This window comes from Gymnodraco acuticeps, unplaced genomic scaffold (genome assembly GCF_902827175.1).
Source record: "Gymnodraco acuticeps unplaced genomic scaffold, fGymAcu1.1, whole genome shotgun sequence".
In the NCBI taxonomy this organism is placed as follows: Eukaryota; Metazoa; Chordata; class Actinopteri; order Perciformes; family Bathydraconidae; genus Gymnodraco; species Gymnodraco acuticeps.
The window spans coordinates 1,231,507-1,252,084 of record NW_022989949.1 but is presented as its reverse complement, the minus strand read 5'-3'; the positions used below and the strand labels follow the sequence as shown (position 1 = coordinate 1,252,084).

At 40.5% G+C, this 20,578-nt stretch overlaps 1 protein-coding gene across 2 annotated transcripts in view; it reads left to right on the top strand.

Moving 5' to 3' along the window:
- Positions 1-20,578, top strand: part of nrxn2b (neurexin 2b) — a 637,678-nt gene that overhangs the window by 298,262 nt on the left and 318,838 nt on the right. For both annotated transcript variants that reach the window (XM_034210531.1, XM_034210529.1), the window contains 3 exons: positions 5,049-5,168; positions 6,418-6,799; positions 10,551-10,741. In XM_034210531.1, the coding sequence (XP_034066422.1) occupies positions 5,049-5,168; positions 6,418-6,799; positions 10,551-10,741 (693 nt within the window). The remainder of the gene's footprint in view (positions 1-5,048; positions 5,169-6,417; positions 6,800-10,550; positions 10,742-20,578) is intronic.

Below are 20,578 nucleotides of genomic sequence, written 5' to 3'. Positions count from 1 at the left end.
GCTGCTCTGTTGCACTCTATTTCCAAGTTTTTGGCTTCAGTTTACTCTCCGTTTTCATCTTCATCCCATTTTATATTTCCCACCCTATCCTCCGATCTATCTTTGTGGCAGCTTTAACTTCTCTGCTGGCAAATCTCGTCCATTCTTTGCAGCAATAGCAGCCTTTTTTCCTTTGTATTTACTTCACACATAGTGTGATCAAACATCTCTCTACCCAATTTCATGTGGCTGAAGACAAAAAGCCCATGAAAAACAATATAATAAAAAAGTAACAGGAGTAAATGGGAAAACAATTCTCGAGTGGGCCATGTGTGTGTTCCTGCCAGACGAGGCCATCGATTGATGGGACTTTTTTCTACTCTAGACTACATAATTTCAAACACAACTGGGAAGAGGACAATCATATTTTGCCAGGCTGTAATATATCATCATGGCGAGCTCCAAGTGTAATACATACCAGCTTCAGCAAGCCAACTAGTCAGGGAAGAGCCACTGTCTCCAAACATCAAGTGGCATTTCTAACATAAGATAGGTAAACAAGAAATAATCAGTGCTAAGGGTATGTTTTTAATGTCACATGTCTTTATTCACCAGTCACAATAGCTTGTGCTCCACTTCAAGGCTGCCTAAAAGCGTAGAGAGTACAGGAGGTGGCTTAATGGAGGTGACTAGTCTCCTCCGGCTTCATCACTAGCCATGTGAGGGATGATTTCCTTTTTGTTATCCTGTCCCATACGTCCCTACTCTTGTGTGTCATATATTAAATTGACATAGCTATTAATTAGGGGTGCACCGAATGGGAAATTCTTGGCCGAAACCGATACCGAAAATAGGAAACAGTTGGCCGAAAACCGAATGATTAATAGAAATATATATATATAATGTATACATTTTTTACCAATGTTGTTCAGCTACCTGATTATGGAAATAGACATGATTATGGCAAAACGTAACTTAAATAATAATCACTATTATGGGTCCATAAAACATTTATTCAGCACTTTTGAATGCATACAGTACATTTATATATGTCATGTATTATTGCTAAAAAACATTATATCGCAGTCTTAGTGTCGCCAACTCGTTTCTAATATGCAAAGACAACAAATGCGTCTATGATGTATTTTCGATCAGACGAGATCTCTCTCCCCCGTCTGTGTGCGAGGGGGCGGGGCAGTTTACACACACGCAGCTGCTACATGCAGCGGAGCACACTGCGGAGATGGCGGAGAGAACGCGCTCCGAGGTGTGGTTAAACTTTACCCGTCTCGATGTGGAGAATACTTGTTACCATAAGTGCAATAAGAGTTTAGCATGTAAGCACGAGCAATTTGTCTAAACATTTAGCAAAAGCGCACCGCATGCAGACGGAGGAATGTACCGGGTTCGACCGTCTTTCTAGCAGCTCTGTAGCTCCATCCACGAGTAACGTTTCCACGTCAGGTGTTCTGTATGCTAGCAGCAACACACGGAGTTAACTACATTATACAAACATGGGTTAATGATTAGAGAAAACTGAGTTATTTAGTTTGTTAAAATTTCAGCTATTCTGTTTACAGTCTGTCATCAGATTATTTAATACGATTTGTTAAAGGCTCAGGGCAATCTCGATGACAAAGGTCAATGTCCCCCCCCTGTGAGCCAGCCGCGAGCATGGTCGCCGCGTCTTTATTACGTCATCACAACAACACGTTAGGTTACCAACGTAAGCCTGTTCTGACATTCGGTGATATTTTTTCGGTGCTAAAACCCTTTCGGCCGAAAGCCGAAAGGGCCTTTTTAACCATTTTCGGCCGATACTTTTCGGTGGCCGAATATTCGGTGCATCCCTACTATTAATCAGCCACCACCTTGACTTTGAGCAATGAATCATGTCAACTCGTCATGGTGAATTGAAAGCGGGATTCATGACTCCTGTCTCAAACAACACCTTGACAGCTGGTCACTCCCTCACGCTGACACATTTTTCCAATGTAGCTGTAATAGGGCTCTGTCATTGGCTAGATATATACAGTATAGTCTGTTCCACACTTTGAATATACACTTATGTTCAGTGCTGCCCCTGGCCAACGTGTGGCCCCAAGCAAAGGTGTTTCATTATGTGTCGCGAGCGTTGACAGGGAGAGCACGCTCGTGAACTGTTAGTTCTCCGAAGCCTTGCAGTGGGTTAACTGCGGAGCGCATAATTGCGCCACATTTGTTCATTAGATGAATTGCACCGCATGTTGTAGGACAGGGGTGCCCAACCAGTCGATCGCGATCGACCGGTCGATCGCGGGGAGATTCCCAGTCGATCGCGAGATGTGTCTAAAAATAGAACAACAATATTCTGTTTTATCGTTAATGTCCTATAAAATAATCTTCCTGTGCCAGAATAATGCACATGAACGCATCAAAGCTTTGTGATTGGCCGGCGTGACCCCATGTGTCGGGGCGTGGCTAGTGGGCAGTGCACTAGTTCGCTAACGTTGTCCGTGTCAACAGGAGTGACAGTCCGCACACACACAAGACCGCAATTATGGCAGAAGCAAAACATATATAATTCTCACTCCGAGTGGGAGGATGATTATATTTGTATCTATTCCAATTCAAAGTCCATCTGTCTCATCTGCAATGCGAGCGTGGCTTTATCGAAGAAGGGTAATTTAGGAGCGGCATTTCAAAACAGTGCACAAACGCTACGAGACGGAATTCCCTCCTAATTCTGCCCTACGCTCCAAAAGGGGAGGGGCCTGAAAGGACAGCTAAATGCACAGCAGTCCATTTTCACCCGGCCCAACAAAAAGAGCAAGGCTGCTACCAGAGCATCTTATCGTGTCAGTCACGTTCTTGCGTAACACATGAAGTCTTTCAAAGACGGCGAAGTTGTGAAAGAAGCATTCATGGAGGCTGCGACGCGCTTTTTGGTGACACTAAAAATAACAGTAGCATTCAAAAAGGTTTTTGATATGATAAAAACTCAAGTTAGATACCGTTATTAATCAGCTGTAAGTTTGAGTTTGTTTGAACTTATTCATTATAATTATTGTACAAAATGGTATAAGAATGCAAACTTAAATTTATTATAGTCATCAATTCAGGTTAAGAAACTAGTGTTGCTTGCATCCTATTTTAAAAAGGCATTTCTTTTTATACTCTACTAAAATGCTACAAAAAAAGGGTTTGATTCTATTAATTTTGTCTTTTTTATTGCACTGTTGCAGCAGATTCCTGTAGCTTCAGATCTGAGTTGTCTTATTAGTAAGCCTAATTTATACTTTTGTATATAATGTCAAAGAAAGGGTTCAGAGTCTTTTCTTTTATCCCTGTATCATATGTGGCAGCACTGTTCAATGTTTCTTGAAAACATTACCCACTGTAGTATGTGACGTGTGAATAAACTCCAACTCTGTATCAACAACACTGTTGTGTAACTTCAGTTAAATACTTGTATGTGTGTAGATTAGAAAGAGGTAAGATAAAGGATCTGCAGTATTTTATGAAGTATTAATCGTACAAAGGTCAGTTTTATACAAGTAGAAGTGTGTATTTACCTGGTAGTAGGCTGTCAGTAATGGCTACGCCTCTCTATTTGGACTGGTAGATCTCTGCAGTCTGGCAACTTTAAAAGTAGCTCTCGGTTCAAAAAAGGTTGGGCACCCCTGTTGTAGGAGCAAACACAGTGGTGGTGGCTTAAAGCCCACCTCCACTCCGCGCCGTCCGTTAGATGAGCCTGGTCAGATTAATAAGAGAAGGAGTTCAAAACACCGGCATGATTTTAATGGTAAAAAAACACCTATACAAGTAACAGAGTACTCTGGTCTCCCAGTTCTACTGCTGTGCGATACAGATATCGGGACCAGCCAGTCAGAAACAGGGGGCATTTTGCATGAATAAACAACAGTATATATAGACATATTTGGGGCGGAGATGTGTGTCGGCTCTTCCGTCCCATTTTACTCCTAAGCGAATCAGAGAGTCCGTGGGGAGGAGTTGGGTCGGTTGCTCACTCCCCTAGGTGTTCTTACTGGTTGGATTCACTTTGGGTCGGGCCCAATACAGCAAATCAGAGTTCTGGGAAAAAGTATTTTTCTTCTGAACAGAGCATGAGGGCTTCGGAAGTAAACAAGGTCAGAGTCACTTTTTATCTTACACCTGGGTTCACTCCTTTACTTTCCCAAGGAATATTTCACACAAACTATTCCTTCCCAGACAATCACACATTGTATACAGATATATTGGTGCTTGAGAATATTGGCCCCAGAAAGAACCTTGAAAATAATATGTGTTTGTGCTGGTGGGAGGAGGTGTATGTGTGTGTGTGCTGGTATCTGGGTCAGTGAGTGTAGGTGAGCAAAGAATATATATAGGATTACTTTAAAACAGTCCCAAATAATACATGTTCACTTCAATACAGTTCAAGATAATACCTGTTTACTTTAATACAGTTTAGAACAATATCTGTTTACTTTAATGTGCGCATAAGATGAGGCCCCCTCCGCAAGATGAGGCCCCACGCAGTCTGCGTGACCTGCGTGAAGGGAGGGGCGGCCCTGCTTATGTTAATATTTATCTAAAAGTCCTTTTGCATACAGTATGCCGTTGCATTAAATTGTCTCCTTCAGTGATTGTTAAACAACAGCAATTGAGGTGAGCAGGGGTGATGCGGTTAACATATATGGTCCCACCCATAAAGTAAAGACGTAAAACATGACTTTATATAACGCTTGTAACACTGTGTCTACAGTAGTCGTTGGCTGCCTTGTTTGAATCTACTTCCTGTACTGGTTAAGAGGTTTTTTGTCCTGCTGCCATTGATGACACCCTGCTGCACCACTGTGAGCTTTTGAGAAGACATTCGATTGTACAGTCTGTCACGCCGGATATTCCTTTAATTTCCAGTATACCAGGATAATCCATGGTGTGAATGTGTTCCGCAAACATGCAGGTTTTCTCCAATAGCACCGTCTCCTACTGAGTGTGAACTCTGTGTGTGTGGGTGTATGCGTAGGCATGCGCAGCACTCCCACTGTCCTGTGTGTGATTTGATTTCCCCCCCCCCACTACAGGCAAAGGACCTGAGACGCTGTTTGCGGGGCAGAAGCTGAACGACAATGAGTGGCACACAGTGAAGGTGGTGCGCAGAGGCATGAACCTGCAGCTGTCTGTGGATAATGTCACAGTGGAAGGTTAGTTGTGTTCAGCACACCGAGGGATTCATTTAGGGTTAGACTCAATAACACATCCACCCACAGAAAGTTAACAGTTTTGCCATTTGTCATTAAAACGACTCATTTGAAAACGGGAAGTGACTAATTAGGATGATAATGACTCAGACATGGAGGAGGCATACGGTTTGTTATTTTATTATTAAACTGATATTAGGAAGAGTGGTAACATCGCTTAACAAATATATTACTGAGAATAAAAAAAAATGTTCTGCATTACATATAGGTGAGGAATACTTGTTATGGTCACAGTCTTGCATAATTGGACGTGTCATTTTAAGGCTGAAAATGGTAAACAGGTTAGTAGCAAACCCATAAAGATGTAAACAAGAGCTGAAATAATTATGCATATTAATTAAGTCCAGGCACCTAACTGAATTTAACAAGGGAGATATACTGTATACCGACAGTGAGTGAGCAGCTGTTTACAAAATATGGAGTTACATGTTCCTACATCTTATAAGAAAATAGCAAGAGAAAGGTCAAGACCAAGGTGGAATCACAGCGATCACAATATTGTGGCCTGAGGCGAAATTATGGCAGGTCAGAGGATGAAGTAAGACGTGAGAAAAAAGCTGCATGCTCGATAAAGGAAGAGAGTGGGCAAGCTGAGGCCAGAAACAAGCTCTGAATGGACAAGAATAAAGAAAAGAGCCCAGGGAGGACCTGCAGGGCTGACCAGGCTTCAGCAGGGAAGTCATTCTAATCTGCAGCTTGCCAAGTTCATTATTCTAAATCTACCAGTAAACACAATATCAATTGGTGCGTGTGGAGCAGTAATGCGATTTTCTTCAATGTTATGCTTCTTTAGTTTCCTTCACAACAGGTTAGAAAATATAGGCTTAACCTTTGTGAAGATATACAACAAAACCATATACTGCACAAAGACTGCTTTGGCAAGCAACCAGCATATATTTACCATCTAATCAGTATAATGAAGATATGCCGAAATGTGCGCAATTTCTTCTTACCACTAAATTACTATAGCAGGCATTTTAAATGCTAGTTCCTGAGTAGCTTTACAGTTAAATGCATTTGAGTATTTCCCTTACTATTTTAAGTTTGACTTGCAATTTCCCAAGAAGTCATACAATTTCCGTGTAACATATCATGCTTTGAAACGTACAAATGTGTCTTCTTAGAATACTTATAATCCTTTGCCATTTTAATTTGGGGTTAATACTGTTTTTTCTGTATCCCGCCCATTCAGGCAAGATGACTGGTGCCCACACACGTCTGGAGTTCCACAACATTGAGACGGGCATCATGACGGAGCGGCGCTTCATATCTGTGGTGCCCTCAAACTTCATTGGCCATCTCCAGGGCCTGACCTTCAACGGGTTGCCCTATTTAGACCAGTGCAAAAATGGCGACATCTCGTACTGTGAACTGAACGCCCGCTTTGGCATGCGCCACATCATTGCAGATCCGGTGACGTTTCGAACGAAAGGCAGCTACTTAGCGTTAGCCACTTTGCAAGCTTACGCCTCGATGCACCTCTTCTTTCAGTTTAAAACCACCACGCCCGACGGCCTGATGCTCTTCAACTCTGGAGACGGTAGTGACTTCATAGTCGTAGAACTGGTGAAAGGGTGAGTGCCATGTGATTTGAGTTAATTGAGGAAGTGCTAAGATTCACTGTTAATTATTTTATTTCCCAAAATCTCCTTTGCCTATTGTCACAAAAATACATTATTTCACCCTAATGTCCTTTGTGTTTGGCTTTAAAAATGATAGTTGATATTTTTTAAGTTATTTATTTTAGTTATTTGCGCGGAGAAAAAAAGAAAAAAGAAAAAAAAAAGGTTTTAACAACATGTTTATTTATTGACTTTTCATTCCGGTATAATCATTTTGTGCAAAGATGGCGCTGTTTGTCAGAGCACTTCATCCTTCTGGGATTTCATGAAGAACATCTCCAACGCCTGTGTGTATGGGAACGCCTCTGGTGCTGGTCCATTAACTGCCAGTGTTTCCCACAGATCTGAAATATACTTGGGGGGGTGGTGGTAGCGGGGGGGGGGGGGGGGGGGGGGGTTGAGGTGACGTGCAACAACATTAACATTAACGTCCCCAGCTGACACAGAAAGCGACTCAGGTTCTGGTCCAGGCTCTCGTCATCTCACGCCTAGACTACTGCAACTCCCTCCTGGCTGGTCTACCTGCATGTGCCATCCGACCTCTGCAGCTCATCCAGAATGCAGCGGCTCGTCTGGTCTTCAACCTTCCTAAATTCTCCCACACCACTCCGCTCCTCCGCTCCCTTCACTGGCTTCCGGTAACTGCTAGAATCCACTTCAAGACACTGGTACTTGCTTACCATGCTGCGAATGGATCTGGCCCTTCCTACATCCAGGACATGGTTAAACCGTACACCCCAGCGCGTGCACTACGCTCTGCATCAGCCAAACGACTCGTTGCGCCCTCGCTGCGAGGGGGACCAAAGTTCCCATCGGCGAAAACACGTGGGTTTGCTGTCCTGGCTCCAAGATGGTGGAATGAGCTCCCCATTGACATCAGGACGGCAGATAGCTTGCACATCTTCCGGCGCAAACTGAAAACTCATCTCTTTCGACTCCACTTCGAGCGTTAGAACTATTAACGAAGCACTTTTATACTAATAAAGGACTGGCTTACCTAAAGCCAGTTGAGTAGCACTTGAAATGTTTGGCTCTATGAAACCTGATGTACTTATATGATTCTGTTTTCTTCAAGGTTGTGTCTTCCTGGTCGAATGTACTTATTGTAAGTCGCTTTGGATAAAAGCGTCAGCTAAATGTAATGTAATGTAATTAACATTAACCTTTCTGTTGGTCGCTTGTTAGCAGACCCTTCACGCGATAGCAGAGCGAACAGGTACAGGCAGGGCCCATAATGATAGCCCTATAGTTTAAATCTACTACCCACACATGAACATATGGAAATGGGTTACTATTTTAAAAAATACATGTATTTATAAATGTATTTAGGAACCTATCCATGTGATTTTTAGTGGGGGTCGACCTCAAATCCTCTAGGGGGGTCCAGGGGCATGCCCCCCCGGTAAGATTTTATTTTTTATTTTGGAGTTAAATGCATCAATCTGGTGCATTTTGAGGGGAAAATAAAGAGACTAGATCTATGGAAACACCTATATGAAACAGAACTGTATACATTTCAATAATCATAAAATCATGGCCATAACCAATAACATACCTTTTCCAATATGAAAAAAACACTGAAACTTGTTTATTAATTTATTTTTGGTTCATTTATAGTTGTGAGTGTGTCTGTGCTCCTGAATCAGCCTCTCCTGTCTCCCTCCTCTCCCCCCTCTCCCCCTGCTCCTCTTTGAGGCAGCAGCAAAGACTAGTTTTCTCTCAACAAGTTTTAAAAGTGTATCTTACCTTTTTTCACCTAGTTAACTTTTGATTTATTTATTCATGGGTATTTTACTAATCACATTACATTTCATTTAGCTGACGCTTTTATCCAAAGCCACTTATAATGACCGATTACAGGGATATTCTCCCTGGAGTAACTAAGGGCTAAGTGCCTTACTCAAGGGCACACTTTGGTGTGGTGTTCCTGGCGGGATTTGAACTCACAGCCTTCCGATCTTCAGCCCACCTCACTATCCATTAGACCAATCACTACCCTCTCAAATGGAAATATGTGTTTACATAAATGGTGACCACACCGTTTGAGACCCACTGAGAACTTAGACTAAGTTAACTATCTAAACACTCAGAGAGTCCTTTACCTCACCTGAGCTGAGGTTATCCCGAGCTTGAATGACACACAGAGACCAATCAAGGGCTTTGATTTATGATCTGTATGACAGTGGCCATGTCAGCAGGCCACATCATGTGGACAGCCAGTCACCCTGTGTGAGGCAGGCCACTTAACAGGCCAGAAGGAGGCGAGATCAGTGCAAGGGAGCGAGGGATCATTGTCCACAAGTTAATCGATCGCAGTCGTGGTCACGGACGAATAAAAAAAAAATTATTTAAAAAAAAAAAAAAAAAAAACTAAATGGGTCGCGAAATATACTTGGGCGGCCGTTAATATACCTGGGCCGCCCGCCCAAGTATAGTCTATTTGTGGAAAACCCTGGAGTATGCTGGATGAAAGTGACTTTAGTGAAAGGATTTATGATCAGTTGCCTTCAAAGATGCACATATCACAGAGAAACAAAGTGGATAAATATCAAGTATTTTTTCTTTAACCAGTCTTTTGGGTGTGCTTTTTAAAAACCATTAAAGGTGGGGTAGGTAAGTTTGAGAAAACCGGCTTGAGATACACTTTTTGTTATATTCCATGAAATGCTCTTAACATCCTGATAGCAATGAATATCTTAAGAATCTTAAAAATCTTAAAGTAATCCATAAAAAAATGTCATCTATGGAAGCCGTAGCGCTGTAAAAAACACGACCAATCATGTTAGCCGGCCCGGCTAAAATAACTGGATGGCCTGTGCACAAACTTATCTCGTGCCCTCATTGGTCATGTGCGCGTTTGTGTGTGTTGGAGGAGGGGCTCTGTAAGGAAGTGGCAGATCTTTTCCGGCTGTGTATTTTCAAATTCTAGCGCACTAGAGCTGGTTTTCTCCAAAATTACCTACCCCACATTTAAGTGAGTGTTAATGAATAACTGTGAGCACAATTGATCATTCTGACTGCCAACACATTTAGTAAATGTTCTATAAGCTAGCACACACCACAAATAAACTGGTTAAAATTCAAAGCTGTTCATAATTATAGTATCAAAAAGAGGCTTTTGTTTGTGTATCTCTCTTCCTCCTGTGCACGGTTAAAACACAAAAGCCTGTGCTGCCTCTGTAGAACAAAGACAAGAGGCTACATAAAGGAATTGGAATCAAGGTTGAAAAAACCCATACCTTGAATGAAACAGTCACAATAGCACAAATACAAAGACAGCCATATGTGTGTGGAAGGGAGGAATTGTGCGTCATCTTCTGCCTTTGGGCATACGGCAGCTTTTTGACAAAACATGTTAATTTTTCAGATGTCAAATCAGTAAATAATCATAAACCCCCAAGCCTCATGAGCAACCATTTAAACTGGTAACATGCTCTTAGAGAATATTAGAGACAAAGTAGGAGAGCACTTCACTTCCTTATGCTAATGCAAATGGAGTGTTGTTGACTTTGACCAGTCATCAGGGTCTGTCATTGAAAGAAAACATGTTGTGATGAGAAAATACAGTTCTAATTCTAACTATTACGTTGATTGTCCCCATTTTTCACAAATGATGTTCATTCCCTTCTCTTCAAGAGCAGCTTTTGCATCAGATTTGCAGTGACACAAACACACTCTCACACTCCGATGTGTTTCTACACAGATTTGTCCACTACGTCTTTGATCTGGGCAATGGGCCGTCGCTGATGAAGGGCAACTCAGACAAGACCCTCAATGACAACCAGTGGCACAACGTGGTGGTGTCCCGGGACGCCAGCAATGTACATACCCTCAAGATCGACTCACGCACCGTTACACAGCACTCCAATGGAGCCCGCAACCTGGACCTCAAAGGTAAGAGGACACCTTCTAGTTATGAGTCTTTTAGAAATGTTTACTTGGAGTGTTTCTAAAAAAGTTTCTTCCTTGACAGAAACAGTCATCATCACACACATTATAACTGCATTTGCTGAAAAGACCAATAGCCCAATTCGTACTCTTCACGTTTAGCCATAAAGTGATGACTGTCTTTGATGGAAGCACCTTTACTTGTTTGACTTTCTCCCTCTTGAATCATCTTCATGTAATAGCCGTGGTAACAGAGCACTTAAATGCGAATAGGTGTCTCCAGTCTGCTGGATGCACAGGTATTTGTAATCTTCAGACCTCATATTTTCAGGTGTGTTATTTGGATGCTTGAAAGTGGTTGCCTGCAGTGCCGAAGAGTGATAGTAATGGAACAAAAAGTAGAAAGTCAAAAAGAAAGACATACAAGTGTGTGTCTGTAGCAATATTAAGATAAGCTCCGGATGATTCACTTTGATTCTGTCTTGTCCCAGAGTCTGGAGTGCTCTTGAGGCTGCTGGTTGTGTAAGACACATCAGAAGTCAGGCCCATCCCCCGGGGGCCACCGACGGATTGGAAGAGGCCAGAAGCTTTTTTGGGAAGACATGATTTATTGACAGACTTTTTACAGTTTTGTCCTTTGGGGGTATGCATAGTGCAATTAAAACGGATAATCATAACGGGGGGTTACAGAGAAGTGGCACTATGCCAGTGTCCTTACGTTGGGTTGCAGACAAGGCTACAGAACAAGCTTAAACCGGAGACATGGCGATTGAAGAGGGTACAATTAGATACAGCTGCAGTGAGACATGTAATTAGCAGCCTGGTCTCACTCCATGTCGTGGTGAAATGCAAATAAAGTGCGTCATACACAAGGCCAATTATGTTATTGCTGCTTAAGCTCTGTAGGAAGATATACAGCCCTCACATTGTGAGCTAATTTAACAAGACTGCAATGTCAATAGAAGTGTGAGTAATTACTAGATATAATGAATGCTTGCTTTCAACATTTTTAAATATAGCAAGCTGCAGCGTAATATGTCTTCATTAATCATTGGTGATGTATAGATAAAACAAGTGCACCCATGCACTGTTCATCATATATCTGCTCTGGTCATGTCCTACTTGAAATGTAGTAATTAATGGCTTTAATAAGGAGGTTTATTTGTGGACTGATTGCTTCTGTGTCAACTGTGGACAGGGCAGCCGTCAATCAACTATGAGCCTGTCAATGATGTTTTAAACAGAGCGTGCTGCTATCCTGTAGGTGTTTGACCGTGTTGTTTTAGGTTTACATCTTATCCAGGACCATTACCCCACATCATACTTGTCTTTAAACTTTTTCTTCTATATAAAAACATGATGAACTGCGTCTTTTCAAATCAAGCTGCTTCACAAAAACACCCCACACAGAAGATGTATGCTCCATAATTGTTCATTAAAGTTTACAAAATCTAAACATAATCTGTTTTCCCGTTATTAGGCCAGACAGTGTTTTTGTCATTCCTTCACAGCATGTGTGATTAATAGACAATTTTACCTCGTTATATAAAACAACACCAACCAAGCGTGTGCCAACAAGATCCCTCAGCTGTCCGCCACAGAACCATGCTGCGACAATGGCTCATTTGCATATTATATAGTACAGACACCCCATTGAATAATTTGTCTCACAAATGAAACAGAAGGCAGCCGTTTCAGTGCCCAACCACACAGAATACATGGCTGGGGATTACCCCTCCATCTGTGTTATTGATCTGAGAGACATCGGTGAGATACTCTTCAAGGGGTCTTGTTCTTTATCTCAGCAACTCTGCTCTTAAGGGTGTGGAGGCTGAGGCAGCTTGGTGCCAGTGGGAAAAGTAATAGTTGTACATCTTGCTTCAGAGGACTTTGGTGGGGAAGACATGTCTCTATCGTAAATTCCCTCGTCTAATTGGGCATTCAAACATTGCTCCGTGGTGCTGTGACCATTCCCTTGTAGAACTATCCAAAAACACTGCAGTGCCTTAAACTCTGCAGCAAAGCACCAGACCGTAACATGTGTTCATGAAAACCGTCTTGCAAACACACATGACTCTTTCAAACACAATGTTGTTCGCCTTTCCATCTTACAGTACATACGTGTACACAAACACAGTGTACTCTTTCCCGACGCTTTGGTAATCTAACACAGACCGAATTGCAAGTGACTCCTTACAATCATTTTGCTCTTTCGTACACCATTTCTGCCCACATTTTATAAGAAACCCAATTTCCAAGCTCTATCTGTGTGATTGCACGGAGAGAATGGGGACAATGGGTTTTGTGCACTCTGTCTTCCTTCTCTTTGTTTTTGGACAGGCAAAAAAAAACTTCAAGGCAGCCATCTTTGTCAGTTAAAGTACAGCGAGGGAACAACACTTAGTCCTGGAGGATAGCTATGAGTGGAGTTAGTAGGGTACTAAATAGTGTTATGAAACTCATCTTTGTGTGATTAATATTATGTTTCCGCAAAATCTGTATTATCATATTTGCTGTGATATTACAAAGTTTGGCATATTTGATAAAGTTCCTGTTGACTTTTTTTATATATGAGAACTGTGTTCTGCATGATCTCAAAACTGTGTCTGTCTTCAAACATACACTAACTCAGTGGTTCTCAAACTTGTCCTCTCATTCCCCGCTTTGAACAGGTGGGCCTTTTCAAGCCCCACTTGTTCCTCATCGCTCCAATAAAATGGTAGGCCAAGCTTAAAATTGTCAAATGTATCGTTCTATAACAGGGGTCTCCAACCTTTTTTAGGATGAGGGCTACTTTCAAAAAATAAAACAAGTCGTGAGCTACTTTTACTCCTCTTTTTTGTTTTTTTGCATTGTATATATTTAGCACATTTTAACATTATTATATGCTACCGTTAACCTTTGAGTGCTGTTTGGGTCTGTGGGACCCGTTTTCAGTGTTTACTCAAATAAAATGTATGCATTTTAATTATTCAAACTGCTTTATTTGGTGGTGGACGTCACATCCTCTAGGGGGGTCCGGGGGCATGCACCCCCAGAAAGATTTTTTTTAAATGTTGAAGTTAAATGCATCAATCTGGTGCACTTTGAGCTAGGGCTGCTCAATTAATCGTATTTTAATCGCAATTACGATTTTGGCTTGCAACGCTTATGAAAACAACATAATTTTTAAGTAGGTTTTTCAGTTGAATTATACTTAAAGTTCAGGGTAATCAACTGTTAAAAACATACTTTTCAAATGATTTTCTTCAATAAATTGATGTTTTTCAAAGTAAATGGATAATCGTTTTTAATAATCGTGATATCAATTATTGACCCAAATAATCGAGATTATGATTTTTGCCATAATCGAGCAGCCCTACTTTGAGCCCAACATGAATTGATGGATACAGCTCTCAACACTCAGATGAAAGGGAGCTGTATACTTTTCAATAATCCAAACATCTTTAGAATATGATCACAACAAATAATTTAAACTTGTTTATTCTTATCTTATGTTACCTAGTTAGCATTCTTTCTTTTATGTATGCATATTTGACTAATCCCTCCCCTTTTAAACTTGTTACTGTCCTATAGTACACATTGGAATGATTTATTACTTTATTTTATACAACTTTATTAAATAGATAAAGGTGTGCTCTCTCTCTCTCTCTCTCTCTCTCTCTCTCTCTCTCTCTCTCTCTCTCTCTCTCTCTCTCTCTCTCTCTCTCTCTCTCTCGCTCCACATTGCTTTTCTTCCCGACTGCAACGCTGTTGTGTGTGTCTGTGAGAGCCTTTCACGTGTCTATGAGATATTTTTACCAGTGGCGTGCCTGTCTCTGAGGGCCTAAGATATTCTACAAAATAATATTTAAAAACATTAAAACAAATTATATTTTTCTTTATATATTTTTTTTAAATATGTTTTTAGTAATATTTGTCATTAGTTTTACCAAAAATAACTTGATTAAATTGTATTTAAAATAACATTTCCAAAGAAATAAATCCTTTGAATCTGCCTATTCAGTTTCTGTTTGAATGTGAAGGGTTAAATGAAAGAAGCTCCTCTCTGCGAGTTACTGTGAAGAGAGGAGCTGATTGGACGTCCAGCTATGAATTCACAGAGGGCCCGCTATAGTAACTGAACGAGAGTAATGTCAAATGACAGTACAATTGACCAATCATATCTTCCCTCCAAATGGGTGGGCTTTATTATCGCGGACTTTATGACAAGTTCCGCCCGCTGTGAAACATTTCTTGTTTCCATAGCAACAACAACTGTCAACAGCGTAAACTCGCCTTCAAAATATAAGCATGCCAAATTACACTTAAGACATACAACTGCAACGAAAGTAACAAACACAATGCAATATCCTTTTCAATTTCAAAGAACACAAATTGGGTTATCTACAGGTGTTGTTTTGTGTGGTAGAGGGTCGCTTTCATTGATGCGTTTTGCACCCCAGGCCGTTGTTTTGATATTCCACCAGTGTGAACAAAAAAAAAAAAATAGAATTTTAATATATATATTTTTTAATTTTTTTTTTTTTTTTCGCGACCCACCTATCACATCTTGAGAAACGCCCCACACTTTGAGAAACGCTGCCCTACAGTGAGTGCAAATATGTTTTACGTGTCATTTGGATATGGAAAGTGAGACTCAGCAGATGTGACCACAGCCTGAGTTCAAGCTTACTCAAACACAGTGTTACGCTTCAAATGAATTGGAGGCAGAGAGTGTTCCTTCACCAGCATAGTACATCATTACCAAACTAGGACTGCTTGCTCGGGTCAATATGTTCTCATTCCAGTCAGAACATATTCCTTTGGTCACCTTATTGCTTACAGGGTAGAACAGGTGGAGCTTATTCACACAGACACATTATAAAGACTATATCAAACATTTCTTAAGCTCAGATAAGCTTGCCAAACTAAAACTAATAGGCACCTGCTAAGTCATCACATTTTTCCTTAACTCTTGCTTTTCATTGAATCATCTATGATGTCCATATCTAGTCATATTCAGCATGATACTGTGCCTGTTCAAGACTAGATAGAGATACTGGCCTTGATACATGGCAAACATCACAAGAGGAAGCAACAGTGCAATGAACACTATCTGTCATCAAATGTTTCTTTTTGAAGCGCTCGTGACTAGAATGTTCACAATAGGGATCCTGCGCGGTATACATTGTTATCGGTTAGTAACAACCCCCCTCCCCAGGCGCTACTTTGCTCCAATAAAAATGTAGTAAATTATCACTGAATAAGTTCCAAAGCAATAATGGCCCCACTTTTCAAACACATCCCTCCAACCTCTGCAGGGCGGTGTCAAACAGCTCTGGATTGAATGCTTCATGTTGAGTACTTTCTGATATGTTGTCACATACACCTGACATGGTTTGACTAGTTTACATGTATGGTGTGAAGTGCTTCAACTCTTATCAATATCAATATTGTTTTATCGCTTGCCAGGTGTTTCTTTTAGCATTTTCACAACAGTAATTATTAGCTTATTTGTTTCAAGGGTACAGTATAATTACCAGAAAATAAAACAAGACTATTATACAGAAGACAAGCAGCATGATGTAGAGAATAAAGCAGGCACACTTAGCAGCATCCTTTTTGTGACAAGCAGGACAAAGTCTCTATTGTCTTCCTTGTATGTAACACTCGCACTAGTACCACCACTTGGGGTGAAGCGAGTGTCGGTGTCTCTATTTATTTATGCTCATCATGCCGAGGTATCACAATTAATTTAACAATGATATATTGATCATTAATTCATTAGTGCTACACATATCATCTTAAACCAAGGGCATCTCATGTTAATTAATTAGTCGATGTCCTCTGACTAAAGCCATTGAGTGTCCTTCTAACATCCTCCAGCATCAATTGATGGCTCTACTATAGAATAAAACTAAGCGTCTTAGCGTCCACACTATTAGTCATTGTTGTATTATTAACACAGCAACAATACTTCACTGTACAGATCTTATAATGTCATACACATGATAGTCTCTGTAATGTCGTTTTTCTAGTTTTAGGGACAAATATGAATGTGGGAAATCAGTGATTGATCTCTCATACACCACCATTATAATACATTATTCAGTGAAGCAAGGAACACAGAATAATACATGTTTAGTAGCTGTGTAGTGTTTTTTACTTGGCATCTTCCCTTGTTCTTGTAAAGCTACATTTGAAGTAAACAGCATTGGTCATGTGGATTATGAAGTAAACACCAGCAACCACTGCCTGAGGGGAATACCCTGCTTTCCTATGCAAAGAACACGACAATGTCAAATATGTTATTGTCATTATTAAAAGCGCTGATGGTAAATGAAGAATAACAACAATAGTCGCATAAATCAAGTGAATCATTTGTTTTCCAGGTTGATGAAATGTAGGAAGGAGGAATAATGTGGCGGCTGTTTCCAGGCACTGTCTGTCCCTTCCTTTTGAAGATGCTTTCTAATGAGGCATACTTGCATGGCATTGTAAAATAGATGGCACTGAATATGCTCCATTTTCCAACTAAAGCAGAACACATTGAAACACAATGGAGGAGTGGTTTGGCAAGGGGAGAAAGGAGGAGATAAACAGGTACTTAACAAGCTCTGCTCTTGTTCACCCCAAAGCATTTCTTTCTTCTTGGTTAATCTGAGCGTTTGACAGACCATGCTAAACTGGTGACTTATCCTTCCTCTGTGAATACCAAAATGACAGTTAAAGTATTGTCACTATTTGGTGAAATGTACCTCTGCAAAACAAGTACACCAAGCATCTCTAAGGGAGAAAAAAGCACTAAGATGAAGCTGTTTATTTAATTCAATAACAAATACAGTGATACATATATTCAATGTGTTTAGTATCTGCAGAGTATATTGCCATCAAACAATGTCAGTCAAGTAGCTGTGACCTTGGTGGACATTGTACTGTAAACATATAACCAAGTGTCGCATAGCAAGTGTACTGTCTCCAATGTATTCTTAAAGCACAGAGCTGTTTAAAGTTGTTATTTCAGGACACTTTTATTTTCCTCCAGTTATCTTTAAATGTAATTGTTGACACTCTAGGCATATCTGACCTCTAGACTTATACGATTACATCTTTAAAATAAAGAGAGGCTGCAATTTCTGGACAACACACTCTAACACAACCCACACTCTTCTCTCTAACTATGATGTCTTCTGGCAATACAGTAAGTCATACAACACAACAACAGACAAACCATATCCAGCTAAAGTTACTGAGAAAGAGTTTAATATCTCTGTAGAGGCCATAATGTCAGACGACTTTTAGTTATACAACTAATGTATATTTTAGTATTGATTAAGCTCCACATAATTGTGTCCATTAATTGATGAGTCTACAACACATCAGAACATATTGAAACATTTCCATTTGTGTCATGTTTTCTATCAGTCCAAAACCCCAACATATTCAGTTCAAATGATACAGTATAGAAATGGACATGTTTTACGCAAAAAAAACACGACTTGAATTGTCTTTGATTGAATATCCAAATTGATATCAATTGTCTTTCCGCAAATCAACCATAAGTCCCAGATATAATATTTATAATAACAATCTATATCCTCTCAGTGGTGAAACAAGCATTCTTAGTAAATGTACAATAACATGGTGTGTTTTGCTCCAAGCGATTACCGCCCGGGTAGAAGCTGCCGTCTGCAGTGCACTCGCTCAATACTGGACCAATTTCTAAAATGTTCATCCCTGTTAAGCATTTATCAGCAAATAAAACATGAGCAAAAAGGGGTTCAGGTTGAGCATTACCAAATACGCCCTTTAATGTCAAACTACATAGATCATTTCTCCCTGCTACCAAACTGTTTAAGTGGGGATTTGCCCATGTGACCTCTCTTTGTGAGATGATCAAGATAAGAGCCTCCATTGAGCTACCAATGGATTCAGTGTATTTCTCAACCACACTGTAGCATGTTGCGTATTTGCAAAAAAATGTGAATACGTTATCTTAAAAAAACATGACTTTAACCTCTTATAACCCTGGCACAGCTCATGTTATAGTTTTAAACAACAGTATGCATTCCTCTGCCTTCTGTCATGTGGCTTTCGTTCCGCCTTGAAGGTGTTTTTGTACAAGCGGCTGTGTTTCCTGCATTACCTGTCATTAGCACCGCAGCATCAGTAGCTCCCCTGTCTTACTTTGTCCCCAGTGCATTCACTTGTACACTCCTTGAATCTGCCTACCTTTGTCAGGGTAGACATGAAGCACAATCCTTTCACCCTCTGACAATATACATTATTATAACATTCTGAAGGTTTTCTTGTCCTTCCATTGTATTGTGTAGAGAGGAAATGGCATTACCATAATGCCGGGGTCTACTCCATTATGTAAGAGTAATACATTTCTCCTCTCCTTTTCCTTCTTGTTCTTGTTGCCTCCTACATGGAGCCATATCAGTGTGAATAGCCTTCAGAATCAACATCTCTGGAGCTACATTGAAGGCCTATCAAGTGAAGGAGATGTGATCATAGCAACTCAATTAATTGTCCGACAGTTAACATTGAAATCCTATTCATTGTTATTTAGCCACCATGGAAACAGCGCAGAAAATAATAAGTTGTGCAGTTCTGTTGAAGAGCACTGATTACATATCTGTGTATAATAGCCTTGACCTCGTAATCTTTGCTTTGCGTGTTACAATGCTCTTATTAAGCTGTCAAACACATACAGTATTAACCCACCGCTTCTCTAAAGGCTCCATTAAACGTCTTTAAAAAAAAGTCCTTGAATGTGTTACAGTTTTTCTCGATTGCTAACACAATTTTTTCTTTCAATTGCTCAGTTTCTCAGAACACTAAACACAATTCACAAAACCACACACCCAAAGTGCAAAACACCTCACCTGCACTCAAAACGACATAAACACTTACCAAATACAAACTTTAGCACCAAATATCTTCATCTTCATCTTCATTCATAATACTAGATGGTTTGACCACCCAGCTACACACTGCTGAGCATACTCTAAAGCACTTCCATCTGTTATGGGCTATGCTCTGTCCAGAGAGGGTTCTGCAGAGAAAGATTGCTTGAGTTTACAGAAATACAGTAAATGAAGAAATACAAATGAGTTGTTGAAAAAAATCACATTTTATTCAAAGATAACTTTGTGCAACATCTCAGCACATAGCTACTATGCTTCAGATCTCTCTAAGTGTGATGCATTGTTTGCCAAAACCCAGTTTGTAACTGCTGCTTCCTGCCTCATTGAACATCCTTAGCCTTCCACCTCTTTGTTTCTCAGTCCTTCAGATAAACAATAAAGACATAGTGGTCGGTCAGTGTCTGTGTTGCATCAAAGTAAGTGTACCACAGTACATTGTGCAGGATGTTTGTACAGTTATAGTATGCAACATGCCAACAATTAAATTACAGTAATGAAGTACATACGTTTCACACAACAGATATAAGCTCTGATATATCATGAACTATGCAGAGCTACAAACTGGTGACTAACCTGTTTTCAAGTCTAAGTGTCCGGATTACAGAGGCAACAGTAAATCGGCTTAGATTAGGCTGAACCCTCTGTCCAGCCTCTCTCATCGTCACACCATGTGATAACATTTCATTTCATTAGAGAGTATTCTTCTTTGTCCACGTCCTCTCCCTCCAGCTCTACCTCTCATTCTTCCTCCTCTCACTCTCACCCACCTCTTCTTCCTCCTCTCACTCTCAGCCCAGCCCTTCCTCTTCCTCTTGCTTCCATGTTGGCTTCCATTGTTGCTGTAAGAAAGTTCTCACCTGTGGTCTTTTTATAGTGCTAACATCCTGATTGATGAGCCAACAATGATGCCATCAGGTGTTTAGTCAGG